Source organism: Mercenaria mercenaria, unplaced genomic scaffold (assembly GCF_021730395.1).
Source record: "Mercenaria mercenaria strain notata unplaced genomic scaffold, MADL_Memer_1 contig_158, whole genome shotgun sequence".
Taxonomy (NCBI): Eukaryota; Metazoa; Mollusca; class Bivalvia; order Venerida; family Veneridae; genus Mercenaria; species Mercenaria mercenaria.
The window spans coordinates 31,926-52,254 of NW_026459565.1; the positions used below are offsets into that span (position 1 = coordinate 31,926).

The 20,329-nt window shown below is 31.9% G+C and overlaps 1 protein-coding gene across 1 annotated transcript in view; it reads right to left on the reverse strand.

Moving 5' to 3' along the window:
• Positions 1–20,329, reverse strand: part of LOC128551709 (uncharacterized) — a gene marked incomplete at both ends in the record, with an annotated part of 62,658 nt that overhangs the window by 28,907 nt on the left and 13,422 nt on the right. Inside the window, one exon of the mRNA XM_053532626.1 lies at positions 1,913–2,254. Within this exon, the coding sequence (XP_053388601.1) occupies positions 1,913–2,254 (342 nt within the window). The remainder of the gene's footprint in view (positions 1–1,912; positions 2,255–20,329) is intronic.

Here is a 20,329-nt window from a genome sequence, read left to right on the forward strand (position 1 = left end):
TTCGGTTGTTTGTTGTTGTGTGATTATCTTTGGTACATGAGTGTCTGCGCTATTGTGGTTTGCGTTGTAGTGCGACTGTTTTTTAAAGAAAATGGCATTCCCTTGTATATTCTTCCTTGTTTAACTTTCTCCTTCGGATTCCTCCCCCACCCCAGTCCCCCTTTCGCCACTTTCCATTTCCTTCCCCTTTAATAATTTTTAGTTTATATTAATATTACTTGTTGGATGTTTGAAGCAACCCGTCTGAAATATTTTTTCATTACAGCTTCTTTTTGTTGTGGGCCTACTATGTAAATGCGTGGCTCTGGGGCTGTGCTTTTGGTGCTCTGTGCTTCCGAGAAATCTACCCTTACTTATTATCTTTTGGTGATCTAGCTTAAACACTGTTTTTTAATTATCTATATTTTTCAATTTTGCACGGACTGACGGACATCTTTACAAACAGTACTTACGTGGCTATCCGTTTGCTCTCTCTATCGTTCATTTAGCCTGTTACCTGTTTGCACACGTAAAAATATAGTCACATAAGAGCTTAAGAAATAAATGACATCAAAGAAAAATTACAGTTTACTAATATTCCTATAGTCACTCTAGTATCCAAATGTAAGCGCGGACGGACGCATGGACGGACGAACGGCCCGACGGAAAACGTCAAAAAACAATATCCCTCCACATTCGACTGGAATAATGAAACAGTCGAAAATACGAGTTTCATGCAGACTTTATAAGTAAAAACGACAGTATTAATAATGGTGTTGAAATACAATAAATGTTCTTTTTTTTACAAGACTGCCTATCTCTGAAGATTTGGTCAAGTAATCTTTAGGTTTTTTGGTATTTCTTGGCTATATCTCCCATGGTTAATTAGTGATAAATAATGCATGGGAAAATACGGGGTGGGAAGAATCCATATTGGCCTCTTGGTTAGTTGGAAGACACACGAGCATCAGCCTGGACCGGAACACAAATAAATCTGGTATAATATACAACATATAACATGGTCTTTCTTTTATTTGATCTAGTGATGTCATTGTGTGAGGATTTGATATAATCCCTTCGAAAGTTTTGACATTATTTTCTAGACAAAGTGTTACAGACACACGGACAAACACATGCACTGACACACGGAAGGAGACTATTACCATATCACATTTGCCTTTCGGTGAGGGAAAGATAATACATGTAATTGATAACCCTTGCAAATATGAATTTTTAAGGCCATCTGTACCATTTTTAGTTACTGCTTAAACTCTGCATGGACAAAAAACTATGAGAAATCTATTTTAAATATTCAAAGTTTTAACAGAATTTCTTTGACAAATTGTCGAAATGCTGATAACGATACAGCTTTATAAAATGTGAAAAGGCTTTAATTAACAAGGGAATGTGACTATGATATATAACAGAGTACTGATTTTCTACAAGGCGCTTTTTGCCTTGTTAACACACACGTACTACATGCAAGAGCTATGAGGGGAACCTTGACTTTTTTCTAATTTTCGCCCTGCATAGCCCCTAAGTGGGTTTCACGTGTAACCAACTGAACAAAGTTCAACAAGATCAATCAAGGGATGCTGCAGTTTGATTACGACCAACCAAGTGGTTCAATTATGAGAAGAAATTGTTTACAAGTTTTATTTTCTATTTTAGCTCTGGTGGCCCCTTAGAGGGCTTTAGAAGAATTGTGAATTAACGTAAGAGAGATCCTCTCAAAGATACCACAGACCTCAGGAGAAAAAACCGTTTGAAAATCTTTCCACTTTTAGTCCTGGCAGCCTCTAAAATTTAGAGGACCATGCAAGGATGACTATCAACTCCATCACGTGGCTCATGACAAATTGTGTTAATTAAAAATCTTACACAATAAAAAATCTTAGCTTTATAATAGAATTATGATAAAATTAAAACTTACTTGACTTTTTGTGAGTTCCTGCTATCACCTTGTTACAAACTTTAACAGCTTCATCAAAACTGTAACTTCCCAGAGCACAAATTGTCAGCTTAACAATATAACTAGGTCTCCTTACTTCTTTCCAATAAAGAAAACTCTCCAGTATTGTTTCACAAAACAGACTTTGTGTCCAAGTTTTCAAATTATCGATTGGTATTGTTATAAAATTCAATTCTTTTTTCACATATCCACTCATAAATATTGTGAATGTTTCTTGCAGCATTTCTCTAGATTGTGTTTGTCCACGTGGTAGAACAGGTAGCATAACTCGTAATTTTCCTGCAACTTTATCTGACTTTAATTCTGAAGCAAAATAAAACAACATGAATTAATGATTATAATTTAAAAGTCTAGATAAATTTAAAATAAACTAGAGCTATCACTGAAGGCGATTAGAACCCCAGATGCTGTTTCAATACAGAGACAGTAAATTGTTTTGAATAAGACCTTTGACCTACTAATGCTACCTCGACCATGCATGGACCTTATAACCTTTGTTGTACACTCTGCAAATCGTCTGAATGAGGTTAACAATTGATGTTACTTTTATGAAATTCATTCTAGTGGTTTAGAAGATACAAAGTGTACATGAAGTTTATGCCAATTGACGTTTGACAATACGTGTAACCTTGATCTTGGACCAAGTGACCTAGATTGTGCACTCTGCACTTGTCTGGATGAGATAAACAATTATTATGTTAGTTTTATGAAAATCTTCCCAGCAATTTCGACAATATGAAGGGGACACAAAGTAAAGCTGTTTAGTGTTTTACCATCCAGTGTGACCTTGATCTTTGACTTAGTGACATGGGCTTTGTGCTCTGCATGTCGTCTTGGTGAGGTTTACAATTGATCCCAAATTAATGGAAGTCTTCCGAATGTTTAAGGTCACTCATAGTGTTGACCACCAAGTGGGGCTTTGACCTTGGAAATATTCTCGACGGTTAATAAGGTTTGTAGCAGACATAATGGAAGGACAGAAAGACGGACAATGGATGATCCCAATACCTCACCTCGAGCACTTTATGCTGAAGTGAGCTATAACAAAACAGGAGGACCATGATGGCTCACCAGAGTTTAAGAGCTTTAACAGGCTAGACAATGTGCAACTTTTTACAGGGCCTGTAAACACTTACTCCCTGTCTTTATTAAGGTTAGTTGATAAAAGAACCAGCGATACTTCTGAGGCGACGCAAATGACAGGAACTATACTAGAAATGTTAACAAAGAAAGAGGATGAGTTTGCTTTTTACTTTTTGTAACAAATTTAAGAACTTATTTTAAACACGAGGGTCATGATGTCCCTGAATCGCTCACCTGAGTAATATGAGCCACATGTTTAAAATGGCAACCTGATGCTAAAATATTAGAAAGTAGGTCAGTAGGTCATATTCATGATCACTGAAAGTCTGTTTTAAGATCGGTGTGCAAAACTGTGTCATCCAAATTTCCAGGCTGTATCTAAAAAAACAAGAAAGTAGGTCAGTAGGTCAAGTGATCCCTAATTGCTTGGGGTCATCAGATAATTATGATTAAACAGTCTGGGAAATATGATCTGATAATTTTTGAAGTAATTTTTCCTATATAACTCTTAATTATAACAAGTGTCCCCAAGGGCGGGGCCTCTTTTCACCCCAGGGGCATAATTTGAACATACTTGTTAGAGATCCACCAGGCAATGCTACATATCAAGTATCAAAGGCCTAGGCCTTGAACTATCCGACAAGACTATCTTTAATTTATTTCCTATATAAGTCTATGTTAGACTTGATACCCACAGGGAAGGGCCTTTTTTCACTCCATGGACATAATTTGAGGAATTTTGGCAGAGAAACACTAGGAAAGGCAACATACCAAATATCAAAAGCCTAGGCCTTGCAGGCCTTCGCACGATGCGAAAAATATCGCGTTTTCGAACTATTAATATTGTGTTTTAGCGTTTTCGCCCTACTGACCACGAAGGCGAAAATACGAAAACACGCTGAGAGATACAGGGCGAAAACGCGATATTAATAGCGCGAAAACGCGACATTTTTGGTATCGTGTTTTCGCTTTATCGCATAGTGTTTTCGCGTAATCACATCGTGTTTTTGCGTCAATGCATCGTGTTTTCGCGATTTCGCCCTCAGGACGACAGCGCGAAACCACGATGGCCCTTACGGAACACCGTAGCTTTTCCTATGATCCTGTAGTATTTTTTCATAATTATAACCCGCAAACGTAGTTTGGAGGGTGGTATATAGGAGTCACCATGCTGTCTGTCTGTTCGGTCTCAAACTTTACACCCAAACATCGGCAATATGTAGTTAATGCCCGCCTAATTCTTTTCCTTTTCTCTTTAATGTGACACTTAAAGGTAAAACAGGGTCTATTTTTCGTGTCTGTGCCATAACTACTTTATGCATCATGGGATTCTGAAATAACTTGGCACAAATGTTCACCATCATGAGACGATGTGTCCGCACAAGACTATACTTTCTAGAATTTAAACCCGTTGAAACCGATATATCATCGCAAAGTACCCTGCGGCTGGACATACAGCCGTCGTCTTTACTACCCGCCGTGATTTGACCATTATTTCTAAAACATTTATACTTTATACCAAATAACACAAAGCTTTCAATTTAAATGTTTCTTTAAAATATTCTGAATTTGCCGATGATTTTAAAACAAGGACGAGGTAGAACTCACGCAATTTTTAAACCAACGGAAGTGGATTGAGCCAGGCTTAGCAATGAAAACAACTAAATCCGCAAGGACAGATTCCCGGCGTGTGCAGGCGTTATCACTGTCAAATGTAAATTATTTCAAACATGAGAAATAATGGTCAAATCACGACAGGTAGTAAACACGACGGCTGTATGTCCAGCCGCAGAGTACTTGTGGGTGCAATAGTTTTTAAAAAGGCAGTGGCTACGATTACGTTATCGTAATCCTAGCCTCCGATTCTAGGATTACGGAAGTCCTTATTCCTAGACAACCCTATGAGGATGGATCATTTTGTTGGCAGACGGACAGACAGACAGACACACGGACAGACGGACAGTCAACCTATAGTCCCTTCCTTTCTCATCACATCGACATTTTGAAGTCGATAGGTAACATTTCTTCGCGTGACTTCTATAGGAAATTGATAGACGGTTAACTTATTGCATGACATAGTAGGGACCCTATGTATACTTTCAGTTTCTAATTCTGTATTTTATGATAGTATATGTCTGTAAAACCAACATGGAATACTTGCATGCAAACGATTCTGAAGCATTCAATTCATCATATAATTAGGTAGGATAGCAAGTCACAGACCCTCCACCTTCATTCCCAATGGATTAGTACATGCATAGCACGAGGGGTTCGACATTAAATGACATTAAGTACATGACGACTGATCAATAGAGACAATTTGGTATGTATTTTTTATTTTATTTAGTAATACGCCCTTAAAGGACATAAATCGCCTACTGTAGTCGCAAAATGGAATACAGTGTCAGTCGCAAATACAAGTGCAGATCAAATATCAAAATTGACAAGTCGGCGTACAGTGAATGTTTTTTTATCGACTAGATAATAAGTAATTTCTTTCAAAAACGCAACAGATATGCAACATCTTATTAACATATTATTATGGAGTATGCATGCTTATTTCGGAAAACATCATGAGTTACTGGATTGCATATCAATTTGACGTATTGTTCATCAGTTTCGTGACTTCGTTGAATGAATTTTCATGCAACGAGTGTGATCAGTCAACATTTTGTCAGCATTTTGTAAACATTACTTGTCTGTTTCATCTATTATATCACCATATACACATATTTTGGTTAGACTTATCGTAAAATTCAAATAAAGCAAAATAATTCATTTTAAGACGATTTCTTACCTTCGGCCTGTCTGTTTATTGTTTTGATCTGTCGCAACAGGAAGAGAGGGAGTACAGTCGTTTATAGGGTGTGGACATTGAGCGGTCACAAAAGCTCACCATGAGCCTTTTGCTCAGGTGAGCTAAAAACAAGAAAGTAGGTCAAGGTCATAGTCAAATGACCACTAATCGCTTTGGGTCATCAGGTAATTATAATCAAACAGTTTAGGAAATATGATCTGAATTTTTTGAAGTATTTATTACTATATAACTCATATAACAAGTGATTCCAGGGCGGGGCCTCTTTTCACCCCAGGGGCATAATTTGAACAATCTTGTTAGAGATCCATTAGGCAATGCGACATACCAAATATCAAAGGTCTAGGCCTTGAGCTTTCAGACAAGAAGATTGTTTTCCCTATGTTAAATTTGGGACACCCAGGGCAGGTCCTCTTATCACACCAGGGGCATAATTTGAACAATTGTGGTAGAGGACAGTAGTATAGGAAAATAAGGTAGCGGGCGTTTTGACCCCAAATTGACCCTAACCCTCAGTCCAAAGTGACCAATGCTGACGAATTCAAAAACCACAGGTTGTAACAAACTACTTTGAAAACATTTGGTTTTTGATAAAGTACTGAGAAAATATACATTTAACTTACAAAATATCTTAAAAACCTTAACAAAACTTTACACCCGGACTGAAAAACAATTTACAGAACAGTTTTAACCTCCAGTTTAAAGCCAATATTGACTTTACTAGCTAGCCGTTCAAACAATATCATGTTACACAGCTAGCGTATACACAATATTGGTTTTCCATTAGAGTATTTTGCTATATTGCATTGCTTAACAGACGATTTACCAGTATGGTTTTGCTGAACAGGTGGTTATTGGTTTCTCACCGGATAGAATTAATGCTCTTGATTTTAGTTACTATATAAATTAAGCCTTGTAGAGTTTTGTCCTTTGACCAAGTGAAAAGATAAAAAGTTTTTAATACACATAATATAAATGAGTTTACAGAATAAAATATATTGTTTAAAAGAAAGAAAATTTACTGATGATATAAATCCTCATTATGTTACAGCAAAACATGATAATGGCTACCTGTTCATCTTGTGGAAGAATGAAATCAAAGTTTGTTAAAAGTACAGGAGGTAATTTAAATATTCATAAAGCAATGTTACATTTATTACCTAAGAAAGGTTTAACACTTCCAGGATATAACTATTGTGGACCAGGAAATCCTTTGGATAATGGACCTCCTGTTAATGAACTAGACGCAGTATGCATTGACCATGACTTTTGCTACGACAGTGGTGTAAAAAAAAAGGTATATGTGACAAGCAAATGCTTTCCAACTTAAATAAAACTCAATCAAAAACATTTGGAGAAAAAATTGCATCACATTTAGTTGTAAAACCAGCAATTATAACGAAATACAAACTTGGGCTTGGAAAAAAGTCAAAAAACGGAAAAAGGGGGTAGAGCATTTACTCAAAAAGACCCCTGAAATAACATGGAGTGATGAATTAGCAGAAGAATTACATAAACCAATTAAACGAAAATTTATGAAACGAACAGTGATAGTTAATGATATTGATGATACTTGGTTTGCTGATTTAGTCGATATGCAAGCTTTTTCAAAATATAATAAAGGTGTAAAATACTTGTTAACCGTTATTGACGTGTTTAGCAAATATGCTTGGGTTATTCCATTAAAGAATAAAACTGGAGAATCTGTTACTGAAGCATTTGATAAAATAGTTTTTGAAGGTAGAACACCTACAAATTTATAGGTAGATGAAGGAAAAGAATTTTATAATAAAAAGTTTGAATCATTTTTGAATAAAAATAAGATTAACATGTATCATACATTTAATGAAGGAAAGCTGTAGTAATCGAAAGATTTAATAGAACACTTAAACGAATAATGTGGAAATATTTTACAGCAAATAATACTTACACTTATTTAAATAATTTACAGGAAATGGTTGATAAATATAACAAAACAAAACATTCTAGTATAAACATGGCACCGACTGAAGCCAGTAAAAACTTAAATAAAGATACTGTTTACTTTAATTTATACGGTAATTTAAATATACCAAAGAGCAAACCAAAGTTTAAAATTGGTGATCGAGTTCGCTTAAGGATATACACCAAACTGGACAGAGGAAATATTTATAATTGATAAAATTCATAACACAAATCCCAGAACATACACTATAAAAGATTTGAATAATGAAATAATTCAGGGTTCACTTTATGAGCAAGAACTTTTACCTACTAAACAAGAGGTTTATAGAATAGAAAAAGTTATCAGACGAGACTATAAGAAAAAACAAGCTTTAGTAAAGTGGAAAGGCTATAGTGAAAAATTTAATAGTTGGATTCCATTTAGTGAACTAAAACAAATTTAATTAAATTAAAAACATATATTATATAAATGAGTAATAAAAATCTAATTTCTAATGGAATAGAAACAATAGATCAGTTAATTATTCACTTGACTAAACTTGAATAATTTGCTTAAGCGAACTCGATCACTGTTTTGTTTTTTATTTATTTTGTTGGGTTCAACGTCGCACCGACACAATTTTAGGTCATATGGCGACTTTCCAGCTTTAATGGTGGAGGAAGACCCCAGGTGCCCCTTTCATACTTTCATCACGAGCGGGCACCTGGGTAGAACCACCGACCTTCCGTAAGCCAGCTGGATGGCTTCCTCACGTGAAGAATTCTACGCCCCAAATGAGGTTTCGAACCCACATCGATGAGGGGCAAATGGTTTGACGTCAACGACTCTAACCACTCGGCCACGGAGGCCCCCGATCACTGTTTTGATATCTGTCTTCTGGCCTGTTTCGTCGGGCCCTTAAGGGTGTTTCTCTTGTTGCTCTGTCTTCTGAAAAGGCATTGAGTACATACGTTTTTGGTTCTAAAGGTTTGCTTTTTATATATTTATACACAAGCATTTTTGTGTTTGGTAGCATGCATTTTAACTACCGTTCATGAACAGGCTCAATCAAACCGAGCCTGCAACATTTTCGTTTTTGTTGTGTTGAGCGACCTGTGGAGTTTCCACTTTTTCTATTTTACATGCCATGTCTTTTTGTTTCCATTACGTGTGTTAGAGATTCACCTGGAGGGGATTACTTTTATTTACTCTGTCCCGTGTCTTTGGAACATGGTGGGGGTAAGAGTGAGGTTGTGTGCGCACCATAAATAGAAAAAGTGGAAACTCCACAGGTCGCTCAACACAAACCGGTTTAAGCTCCCCAGTGGTGTTTTTGCCACTGACCGTTCCAAGGCGGTGCCCCACTGTGTTCCTTTGTTTGTTTGTTTTGTCCTCGTGTATTGGCTTTGTGTGTGTGCGCGTGTATGTGTGTGTGTGTTTGTGGTATGCACGTCTGCGTGCTGTAGGTTTCGTTTTGGGGAGGCTGCGATTTTGGTACGTGGCATTCCCTGTTTGATATTAGTCTTTGTTTCTTTTGCTGCTTCTTACAGAAAAAGTTATAACTTTTGTGGAAGAGTAAATACTGGATTACAAATTACAGCAGGTATTTTTGGTTTCTCAGTTGCATTAGCACTTGTTCCAGCTATTCCTACATTTGTAGCAGTTGCTGGCGCTGTTCCTTCAGTAATTACTATATTTATCAATAGACTAAAAGTTGAAGACAAAAAAAACTATTTTAAACTTACATCACCACAAAATAAAACAACTTATAACAAAAGCACGGATAGGAAAAATTATTTAAAGAAGATTCAAATACAGTTATTCAGGATATTTTTACAATACTGTTAGAAATGCAGAAAGAAAAAACTATTCAATGCCTCTTGAAATGTATTTGAAGGAATTTAAACTTAACCGATATAGAAATAAAAAAAAAAGAGTTGTATTAAATTTAGATTGCTGAATTTATTTCTTTACGTGCGTTTTTAAAGATTTTTTTCTATAAGTATATTATATAGATGGTTAATAGAAAGGTAGATAGAATGATTATGCCAAAATTATCTAGCACTTTAGAAGAAATAATGAATGAAGATAGAAATTCATATAAAAAAGTACGAAAAAAAAGAAACGTTATTAAATCAAAACTTGATCAAATAGTTAACGATGAATATATAAATCATGTGATTGATCAATTGCAAAATGTTATAGATCCTTATCTTTTTGAAAAGAATATAGATTTATTTGAATGGGATTGTGGTTGTTTAATGTTAAAAGAGGAAAATAATGAAATATTATGTGATTGTCCCAGACCTAATAATCATCGAAACAATCCTAAAAATGTTATTGCAACCGATTGTGATTCTAATGAAGAAAAAATATATAGAAGCACTTACGAAGCATTTAATGACCTTGATATTTAATTTGCGTTAATAAAAATGTGCTGTGAAGGGAAAAATAGAGTAAAAAGTGGAATATCAAAAACTAATGGAAAAAGATAAATTTAAATATTTTATTCCTCCTTAAATTTGATTTATTTTTGTTCTTTTTTTTTTTTTTTTTTTTTTTTTGCTTAACGATTTTTTTCTAAATATAATATATAGATGGCTGTCAGAGAAATTGAGAGGTCTTCAAATCAATATATTAAGAAATTTGAAATTAAAATTACATATAGACAAGATCCAAAATATCAGTTATATTTAGATATAGAAGATTTATTTGATATTCTTAGTTCTGAACTTAAAACTTTAAAAGGTATGAAAATAAATGTTGTTTTATAAGTAACTTTTGCAAAAATCAGTAAAACAGATACAATATATAAATCAGCCTATTTTCAATCAAAGCTTTAATTATTGTTAACACAAACGAAATAAAAAACACTTTACGTCAAGCCTTTGATGAAATAATAAATAGGATTGGTAATTGGATTTCAGAAGGAAGTGGCTGGAGAATAGAGTCAGTTGATGCCCATTATATAAATAGATATAAATATACACCGCTGGCTGCTTCAAGTTATTTAGAATTACCAAAACCATTACAAAATTCAATGAAAGGATTAATAAAAATAAAGAACGATGATAATGAATGTTTTAGATGGTGTCATTTAGCTTACAAATTTCCTGTTAAAAAAGACCCTCAAAAAGTTTAAAAATATTTAAAAAAAAACATATAGAAAAACACAATTATAAAGGAATAAAATTTCCTGTAACATTAAATCAAATACCTAAAATAGAAACTCAGAATGATATTTCATTTAATATATTTGGTTATGAAAATAATAATGTTTATCCATTGTACGTATCAAAATATCAATATGAAGAACACTGTGACATGTTGTTAATCAAAAATGAGGGACGTCAGTCTCTGAGAGCTGAAAGCTCACATAAAATAAACCATTATGTTTGGATAAAAGACTTTAATAGATTAATGAATAAATACATTTAAAAAATTATCACAAAGGCTTAGCCGTACCTTTTGTAATTTATGCTGATTTTGAATCAATAACTAGAAAAATATCTACTGTTTTACCATCGCCTGAATCTTCATTTACTGAACCATATCAAAAACATATACATTTGTAGATTTTGGTTACGGTATTAAAGTTGTTTGTTGTTATGACGATAAATATACTTAACCAACATAAGTTTACAGAGGTCCTAATGTAGTGTATAAATTTATTAAAAAATGCTTGAGGAAGAAGAGTATTATAAGGAAATATTTAATAAAAACTCTAAAATGTCTAAAAAAGATGAAGCTTTATTTAAAAAACAAACCTCTTGTCATATTTGTGGAAAAGAATATAAGGAAAATGAAAATCTGGTCCGAGATCACTGTCATATAACATGAAAATTTAGAAGAAGTGCTCATTCAGAATGTAATATTAGTTTTAGGCTAACACACAAAATTCCTGTTATTTTTCATAATTTAAGAGGTTATGATGGTCATTTTATTACGCAACAAATAGGAATATTTAAAAAAGAATTAACTGTTATTCCTAATAATATGGAAAGATATATGGCATTTATTGTAAGTGATCTGATTTTTATAGATAGTTTTCAATTTATGTCTCAATCACTGGATAATTTAGTAAAATATATTCCAGAATTTAAGTACACATCTCAAGAATTTAGTAAAAGTAAACTTGAATTATTAAAACCAAAAGGTATTTATCCATATGATTACATGGATTCATTTAAAAAAATTCAAAGAAACAAAATTACCTCCTAAAAAAAGAGTTGTATTCAATTTTAAACGAAACACACATATCTGACAATGAATATGAGCATGCTAAAATGTTTGGAATAAATTTAAAATAAAAGCAATGGGAGAATATCATGATCTATATTTAAGAACTGACGTATTACTTTTAGCTGATGTTTTTGAAAATTTTAGAAAACTATGTTTGGAATATTATAAACTTGACTCTTGCCATTACTTTAGTAGTCCTGGGTTAGCTTGGGATGCAATGTTAAAAATGACTGGAATAAATCTGAATTTAATAACTGATATTGATATTTATCTTTTTATTGAAAAGGGACTGAGAGGAGGAATAAGTTATATAGCTAATCGTTACAGCAAAGCAAATAATAAATATATGAAAGATTATGATCCTGAATTAGAATCTAAATACATTATGTACCTCGACGCCAATAATCTTTATGGTTGGGCTTTGTGTCTACCTTTACCCTCTGGAAATTTTAAATGGGCACTGAAAAACAATATAAGAAATTAATTGCAAAAGGTAAAACTAACTTTATAATTGAATGTGATCTTGAAAATCCAAAAGAATTACATGATCTTCACAATGATTATCGTTTAGCTTCTGAAAAATTAAAATACCAGACGAATGGCTTTCAAATTATAGTAAAAATATTAAAAAAGAATTTGAAATAGGAAAAAGTAATGTAAACAAATTAGTTCCAACTTTAAAGTTACTTTCCATAATACTGAAGTCATTTTCAACATTCAACAAAATATTAGATCTTGGTATCAGACTAGGCAATTTGCAGCTATCATGTTTAAATTTCATTCCGTTACTTTGTAACAGCTTATTTTCTATGGAGGACTTAAGATATAGTGAAATCGAAAGTAGACTGATATCCAAGAATGATATAATATATTTATGTAAATAATCCTTATTTCAAATCTCATTAAGATTTTGGTTAGAAAAATTTGATTTTTCTAGAGGTCTACTGTGTATTCATACAATCACTAAGTGTCGTCGACGACAGTTAGTCAAATTCCGTTAATATATCAAAAGGTATACTTATTATAACCTTTATCAGTGCATCAGGATTGAAAGTTATATAATTTGACCACCTTAATCAAAAATAACTTTTTTCTTCACCAAATTCAATCGAACTATGGAATGCACCTTTAATAATATAAAAATCTTATGCACAATTAGGATTAAAAGTAACAAAAATACACAAAATATTAACTTTTGATGAAAGTCCTTTGTTAAAAGGATATATTGATTTTAATACTCAAAAAGATCTAAAGCAAAGAATTATTTTGAAAAAGACTTTTTTAAACTCATGAACAACTCTGTATTCGGTAAGACGATTGAGAATTTACGTAAAAGAATCAATATTAAATTAACACATGATGAAAATCTTTTATTAAAATATATAGCAAAACCTTCATTTGTTGGTTCAACAATGTTTAATAAGACTTTGTTTGGTATTCATAAAATAAAAGAAAGTTTATTATTAAACAGACCTTGTTACGTTGGAATGTGCATTCTAGATTTATCAAAATATTTAATGTATGATTTTCATTATAATTACATTAAGAAAAAGTATAAAGATTCAGCAAAGCTTTTAGTCACTGACACTGATTCATTATGTTATGAGATAAATACTGAAGATGCATATGAGGATTTTTATAAGGACAAAGATTTATTTGATAATAGTGATTATGATAGTAATTCAGAGTTTTATTCTGATTACAACAAAAAAAGTAATTGGAAAATTCAAAGATGAAGCTGCCGGCATTCCCATTGTTGAATTTGTTGGATTTAGAAGTAAAATGTATTCATATCTATTAGAAAATGAAGTTAACATTAAAAAATGTAAAGGAATTAAAAAGCGTGTTGTAAAGAAAACAATAGTTCATAAAAATTACAAAGATACTTTGTTTAATTCAACCCAAACTAACCACACCTTTAAAGTTATTCGTTCTGATAAGCACAATCTTTCTAGTTATGTTATTAATAAAACAGTTTTATCATTTTATGACGATAAAAGATATATTCTTGATAATGGTTTTAATACATTAGCCTATCGTTAAATTAAATTCCACCATAAAATGTTAAATGAATATTCTTAACGTTTAAACCATCTATATAAATAACATCATTCATTTTAAATGGATCAGCATAGTTTACAGAAATAGATTCATTTTTTTCTGTTATTTTTTATATAATATCTTTGAAGAATTTTATTTTCTTTGTTTTTTAATTGGATACTCCCTTCTCCTTTATCTAATTTAAATGCATCTATAAGAATAATTAAAATACAATCTTGTTTAATTGTTACATTATTACCATTTTGAACTAAACCAGGACTAGCATTTACAACATTCCATTTAAATAATCCAGCAGCATCTTCTGTTGCAGATGTTAAAAACAAAGGAGGTTTTCTTACTATTTGCCTTTCTAGTTTACTTACTTTTTCATTTATATTATTGAATATTCCCATTATATAAAAAGCAATGAAATAAATCAATTAACTAGATAGAATCTGAAATAACTTATATAACACATGTATTTGATGGTAATAAACCTGGCAAAATCGTAAACATCATACCTTTCTTTAGTTTAATTTCAATTTTTTTCTTGTAAAAACACTTGTTGTATCTTTAACCTCAGGTGAAATATTCTCCTGCCCGCTTGTTTGACTCAAATCATATGGATCACTCCACCAATTAAAATGAAAATAATCAATTTTGTTCACGAAAGAAGCCGATGATAATATTAATTTCGATTATATAATCCCTATCTTGTTCAATTAGAAATCTATTTAAATTACGATATTTATGATTTGTTTTAATAAAATCTTTATAATCTGTAATCTTATTAACTCTTAAACCAAACATAGCATAAAAATCTGTATCTATTACTTTTTGTCCTAATTGTCTATCTTCAATAATATATCTAAAATTAATTAAATCCTTTACAGAAAGATCTCTGCTATTGTAGTATTCAAAAAGAAACACTTCACGTCTTACTTTTTCTAGTTATTCTTCTATTGCTAGATATTTATTTTCATGTTTAAGAATTACTTCAGCTAAATCATCAAGTCGTTTTGTTGTAGCAACTTTAGAACAGACAAATTGTCAACAGTATTTTTTGTTCTAGCTAATCGTGTTTCTTGTTTTAGAAAAACATTTTTTACTTTTGTAATTTATTCTGCTTTAGAGGTAAGTGCTTCAGTATTAGTGGAAATTGCTTTAGTATTAGCAGTAATTAATTCTCCTTGTTTAACTAATTTTTCAACTACAAAGTCCAGTTCATTTTTATTTTTTTTCAATTTTAGCATTAAATTCGTTAATATCTTTTTGTAATAGGCCTGTAAGTGTACTTAAGTCTGCGTACTTTAAATTGTGACGTGTGTCAACATTACTAATCAAGATCCGAAGTTGTTTCTTAAAATTTTCTATGTTAGAATTAAGCTCTTTTTTAAGGTTATCTAATGCTGTGTCATGATCATCACCTCTTTGTAAAGCTGCCTTTTCAAGTTCAGATTTATATTCTGCAAATTTATTTGAAAATGTGTCAAGTAAATCTTAATTGGTTTTTGTTATGTCAGTATTTAGTTTATTTATTTCTGTTCTGATTTCTAACTGATACATATTTTGTAACTTTTTCTCGGCTTCAATAATCTTGTCTTTTAGTTCTTCATGTTTAATCATACTATCTTATAATTCCTGAGCTTGATTGTATAATATTTCAAAATTGGTTCTAAATACTTCTTTCATCTAAATATCTGTCAAATCAGATTTCTCTTCAAGTTCTTTAATAGAATCAACCATAGCTTTCATTTCTTTTTCAATTTTACCTTGTAATTCAACTATTAATATTGAATTGTTTTTAAAATCTTTTTCTAATTCTTCAATATTCTTTACTTCTTCTTCTAATGTCTGTTTAATACTTTTGGTGTCTTCAAGATTATAGTCTTCTATTACACTTTGAATTTTTTTAAACACAAACCGCCTTGAAACTGCATCACCGGGTTTATCTGGATTTCCTAGGTTGATTATTTCATTACCCCCCATATCTAATGCTCTGTTCATTGTGTTATCAAGTTCCTTATTTTTATGAAGATACGAGTCCATGCCCTTTTTAAGCTTTTTGAATTGTTTTCTAGTGGCATAATCACTTAAATCAATATCAAATTTAACTTTACTTAATATACTGTCGGGTTCATTTATTTGTTTGACATTATTAAACACACCCACTATATAATTATTATATAATTCCCGTAAAGTTTTTTCTTAAAAACATCCTTGGTTTGTCAACATATAAGAAATCATATTTTTGTTTTGTTGCATTAACAAAAGAGTTGTAATCTATATTTTGTTCATTACAAATCATATCATTTTCCTTTTACCTGGACTTTCAAACAAGATATAGTGTGAACAGTTAATTCGGATATCTTTTGGTGTTTTGTCGTAAGACTGACTTAAATAAATAACAGAACAATTTTTGTGACGTCCTTGAATAAAGTATTTTGTTATTTCATTTTGAACCTTTTTTTCTTCACATATAAAATCATCAAATATTACTACTTTTTGTTTTTCTGATTCAAGATCATTAACGTCAATTATTTCATTATTAGAATATTCAAGTATTTCATTTGGATCGAATTTAAATCTTTCTGCAATTTTATTTAAGTGTTCTATTAAATCCTGATATTAAGATTGTTCTAGGTTTTTAGCATATACATGTAGGTATAATTTACCATAATATATAAAAGGTTTTCGTAGCAAATGCATTAGTGTAGTTGTTTTTCCTGATCCGGAAGATCCGCATATTAACATTCTAAAACATGAATCTGGCATAAAAGGATATTGCTTATTTTGCTTAAAGTTATTAGATTTATCACTTTTTGTATCATAATTAGGAATTTCCATTATATAATAATATTACATTATCTTACATTATGTTACATTATTATATAAATGCAATCAAAACTTAATGAAATAAGAATAAGAAGCAAAAGGTAAGAGCTAAAAGAGAAGAAATAATGAGAGAAAAAAGCATTGCCTGGAATCAAAGAGCAATTAGAGTCATTCGTTGATGAAATAAAAGATATACAAACATATCAAGGTTTACCACAGCTATTTCAAGAACCACAACCAATTACAGGGTCTCCTGAAGAAGAATCAAAAAAAGAATTTATAGTTAATTTGGATGCTGGTTTGGATACTGATGCTTTGGAAGAATATGGATATTCCAAACCGTCTAAAATGTTTAACTTATTTACTGCAGATGAATCTAATCCTGAAAAAATACATAAAAACATAGTCGAGGAAATAATAGATGAACTTAATGAAGATATCAAAAGTTTAAATGGTACAATAGCTAACAAATCAAAATCAAAAAGAAATAAAAATAAACAAGAGGGTCGTGATGACCCTGGATCGCTCAGCTGAGAAATATGAGCTACATGTTTCAATTGTCAAACTGATGATTTTTAGAAATTTTTTGGAAGATTTTCCGATGTACAATCAAGTAACCCCTGGGGCGGGGCCAATTTTACCCCGGGGGTCATGATTTCAACAAAGTTTGTAGAAGTCTACTAGGCAATGTTACATATCAAATATCTAAGATCTAGGCCTTCTGGTTTATTTTTAGCAAATTAATGAAGTTTTCCCTATGTACAATCAAGTAACTCCTGGGGCTGGGTCAATTTGACCGTGAGGGGTCAAGATTTGAATAAATTTTGTAGAGGTCCACTAGGCAATGCTACATGTCAAATATCTAAGCTGTAGGTCTTCTGGTTTATTTTTAGAAAATTTTTGAAAATTTTCCTATGTAAAATCAAGTGACCCCTGGGGCGGGGTCAATTTTGACCCCGGGGGTCATGATTTGAACAAATTTTGTAGAGGTCCACTAGGCAATGCCACATGTCAAATATCTAAGCTCTAGACCTTCTTGTTTATTTCTTTAAAAAAAATTGAAGATTTTCCTATAGAAATCTATGTAAAATAAAAGTGACCCCTGGAGCGGGGTCAATTTTGACCCCGGGGGTCATGGTTTGAACAATTTTAGTAGCGGTCTACTAGGCAATGCTACATGTCAAATATCTAAGCTCTAGGGCTTCTGGTTTTTGAGAAGAAGGTTTTTAAAGTTTTTCCTTTCGGTTGCCATGGCAACCAGAGTTCTGCATGGAATTCAATTCTTTGAATAATTTTTGTAGAGCTTCACCCAAGAAACATTCTTGTGAAGTTTGGATGAAATTGGCCTTGCGGTTTATGAGGAGAAATTGTTTAAAGTAAAAGTTTACGGACAACGGACAAAGGACGACGTACGACGGACGACGGACAACGGAGGACGGACGCCGAACAGTGAGTGATCCTAATAGCTTACCCTGAGCCTTTGGCTCTGGTGAGCTAACAAAAAGAACTAAAAAATTTAAAACATGAACAAAAAGAACTAATGAATCACAAAGAGCGGTTGAATAATATTTTTCTTGATATGGTTCCTGCATATGGACAAAGAATAAAACATCATAATCCATATAAAGTTTCACCAAATGGACAATATGGTAATTTATTGATTGATCTTAATAAACTTTATGGTCAAAACAAATTGATTGCAAAGGATCAAAGAACTGAAAAAGAAGTAATTAACGTTATGGTAGATAACGACCTAATTGATTTGATTAATAAAAGATATAACAATAATAAAAAAACATTCAATACTTTCTAGAAAAATATTTAAAGAATTAACAAAAAATCAGGATTACCTATTAATAAAAGATCTATGAAATTTAAAAAAATAATGAGGGGCCAAGGTTATGACGTTTGTCCATGCAATCCGGAAGAACTGGTTAGTAACTTAGAGTTTATTTGTGGTTCAATTAATGCTGGAAATAGTAATGAAGAACTAAAAAATGAAGGTATTAGCATAATTGACGAACTATTAAACATAAATAAATTGTTACCAAAAGAACATGAAATGTTATATAAAAATTATTTTTCTTGAATATATAAATGGAACAAAAAATAGTATTAAGTTCTGAAGCAGTTAAAAACAATAATAAAAATACTCCAAGCGATTTTACAGTCAGATTCAGTCGTTCCTTTATTTTAGATAAAAATAAAACTTATGCTGTTGGTTTGGATAGTATTAACACTATGACTTACTCCTGGCATAATATTAGTGATGAATACGATAATAAAATAATTCGTTATAATAATGGTAAAGATTGGAAAGATATCATATTTACAAATGGTTCTTACAGTTATACAGACATTAATAATTATATCAGAGAAACATCAATAAGTAATGGTGATTTTGAATTTGATAAATCAGACATTGCTCCAATAAGGTTGGAATTTGATTTAAGTAGTTTTAAAATCTTAATTTCAATTCATGATAATTTTATGTTGTAATTAAGAATGTCAAATTTTCATACATTGCTTGGATTTGAGAAAAAAGCTTTGAGAAATACTGAATGGGGAACTACGACACCAAATATAACTAACTCTCGGTAGCCTAGTGGTAGAGCGTCCGCTTCGAGTGCGGGAGGTCGTGGGTTCGATCCCCGGCCGCGTCATACCAAAGACGTAAAAATGGTACTAGTAGCTTCCTCGCTTGGCGCTCAGCATTAAGAGGGTAGAACTAGGACTGATCAGCCCGGTGTCAGTATAATGTGACTGGGTGAGGTATCATGTCACGTGTCTACGGCGTGATATTCCAGTGAGGCAGCACTATAAAGTTGGGCATTGTGCTCACTGTTACAAGTAGACACCGTCGTTTATATGACTGAAAAATTGTTGAAAAAGACGTTAAACCCAAACACACACACAACTCTGTGGATAAAAGTTACATTCATTGTGATCTTATTGATAATTCACTTGTTGATGGTAATTTTAGTGATATTATCTATGCTTTAAGTACTGCAGATTTAACAAGAGCTTATCCATTTACAAAAGAGCCAAACAGAGTTGGATATTCTGAAATTAATAAAAATGTTATAAGTTCAATTAGAATATATATTACAGATGTATTTGGTAGAATAATTAATTTTAATGGAGTTGAAACAAGTTTTACACTAATTTTAAAAGAAATATTAATATATAATGTACAAAAAAGTTTATGATAAAAAAGGGAATATTTATTTATGTTGCTCAAACTGGAGAAGAAATTATACAAGGTTCAGGCATCTTTGACACTTTAACAAAATTGTTTTCATCTTCTGTTGCATCTTCAATTGGTAGTGCTGGAAAAAAAGCTCTGGAAACTGCAGGAAAAACTGCACTTGAAAGTTGAACAAAAAAGATTGGAACGGAAGTCGGAAATTTAGCTGCTAATAAAATTACAGAAAAAAGC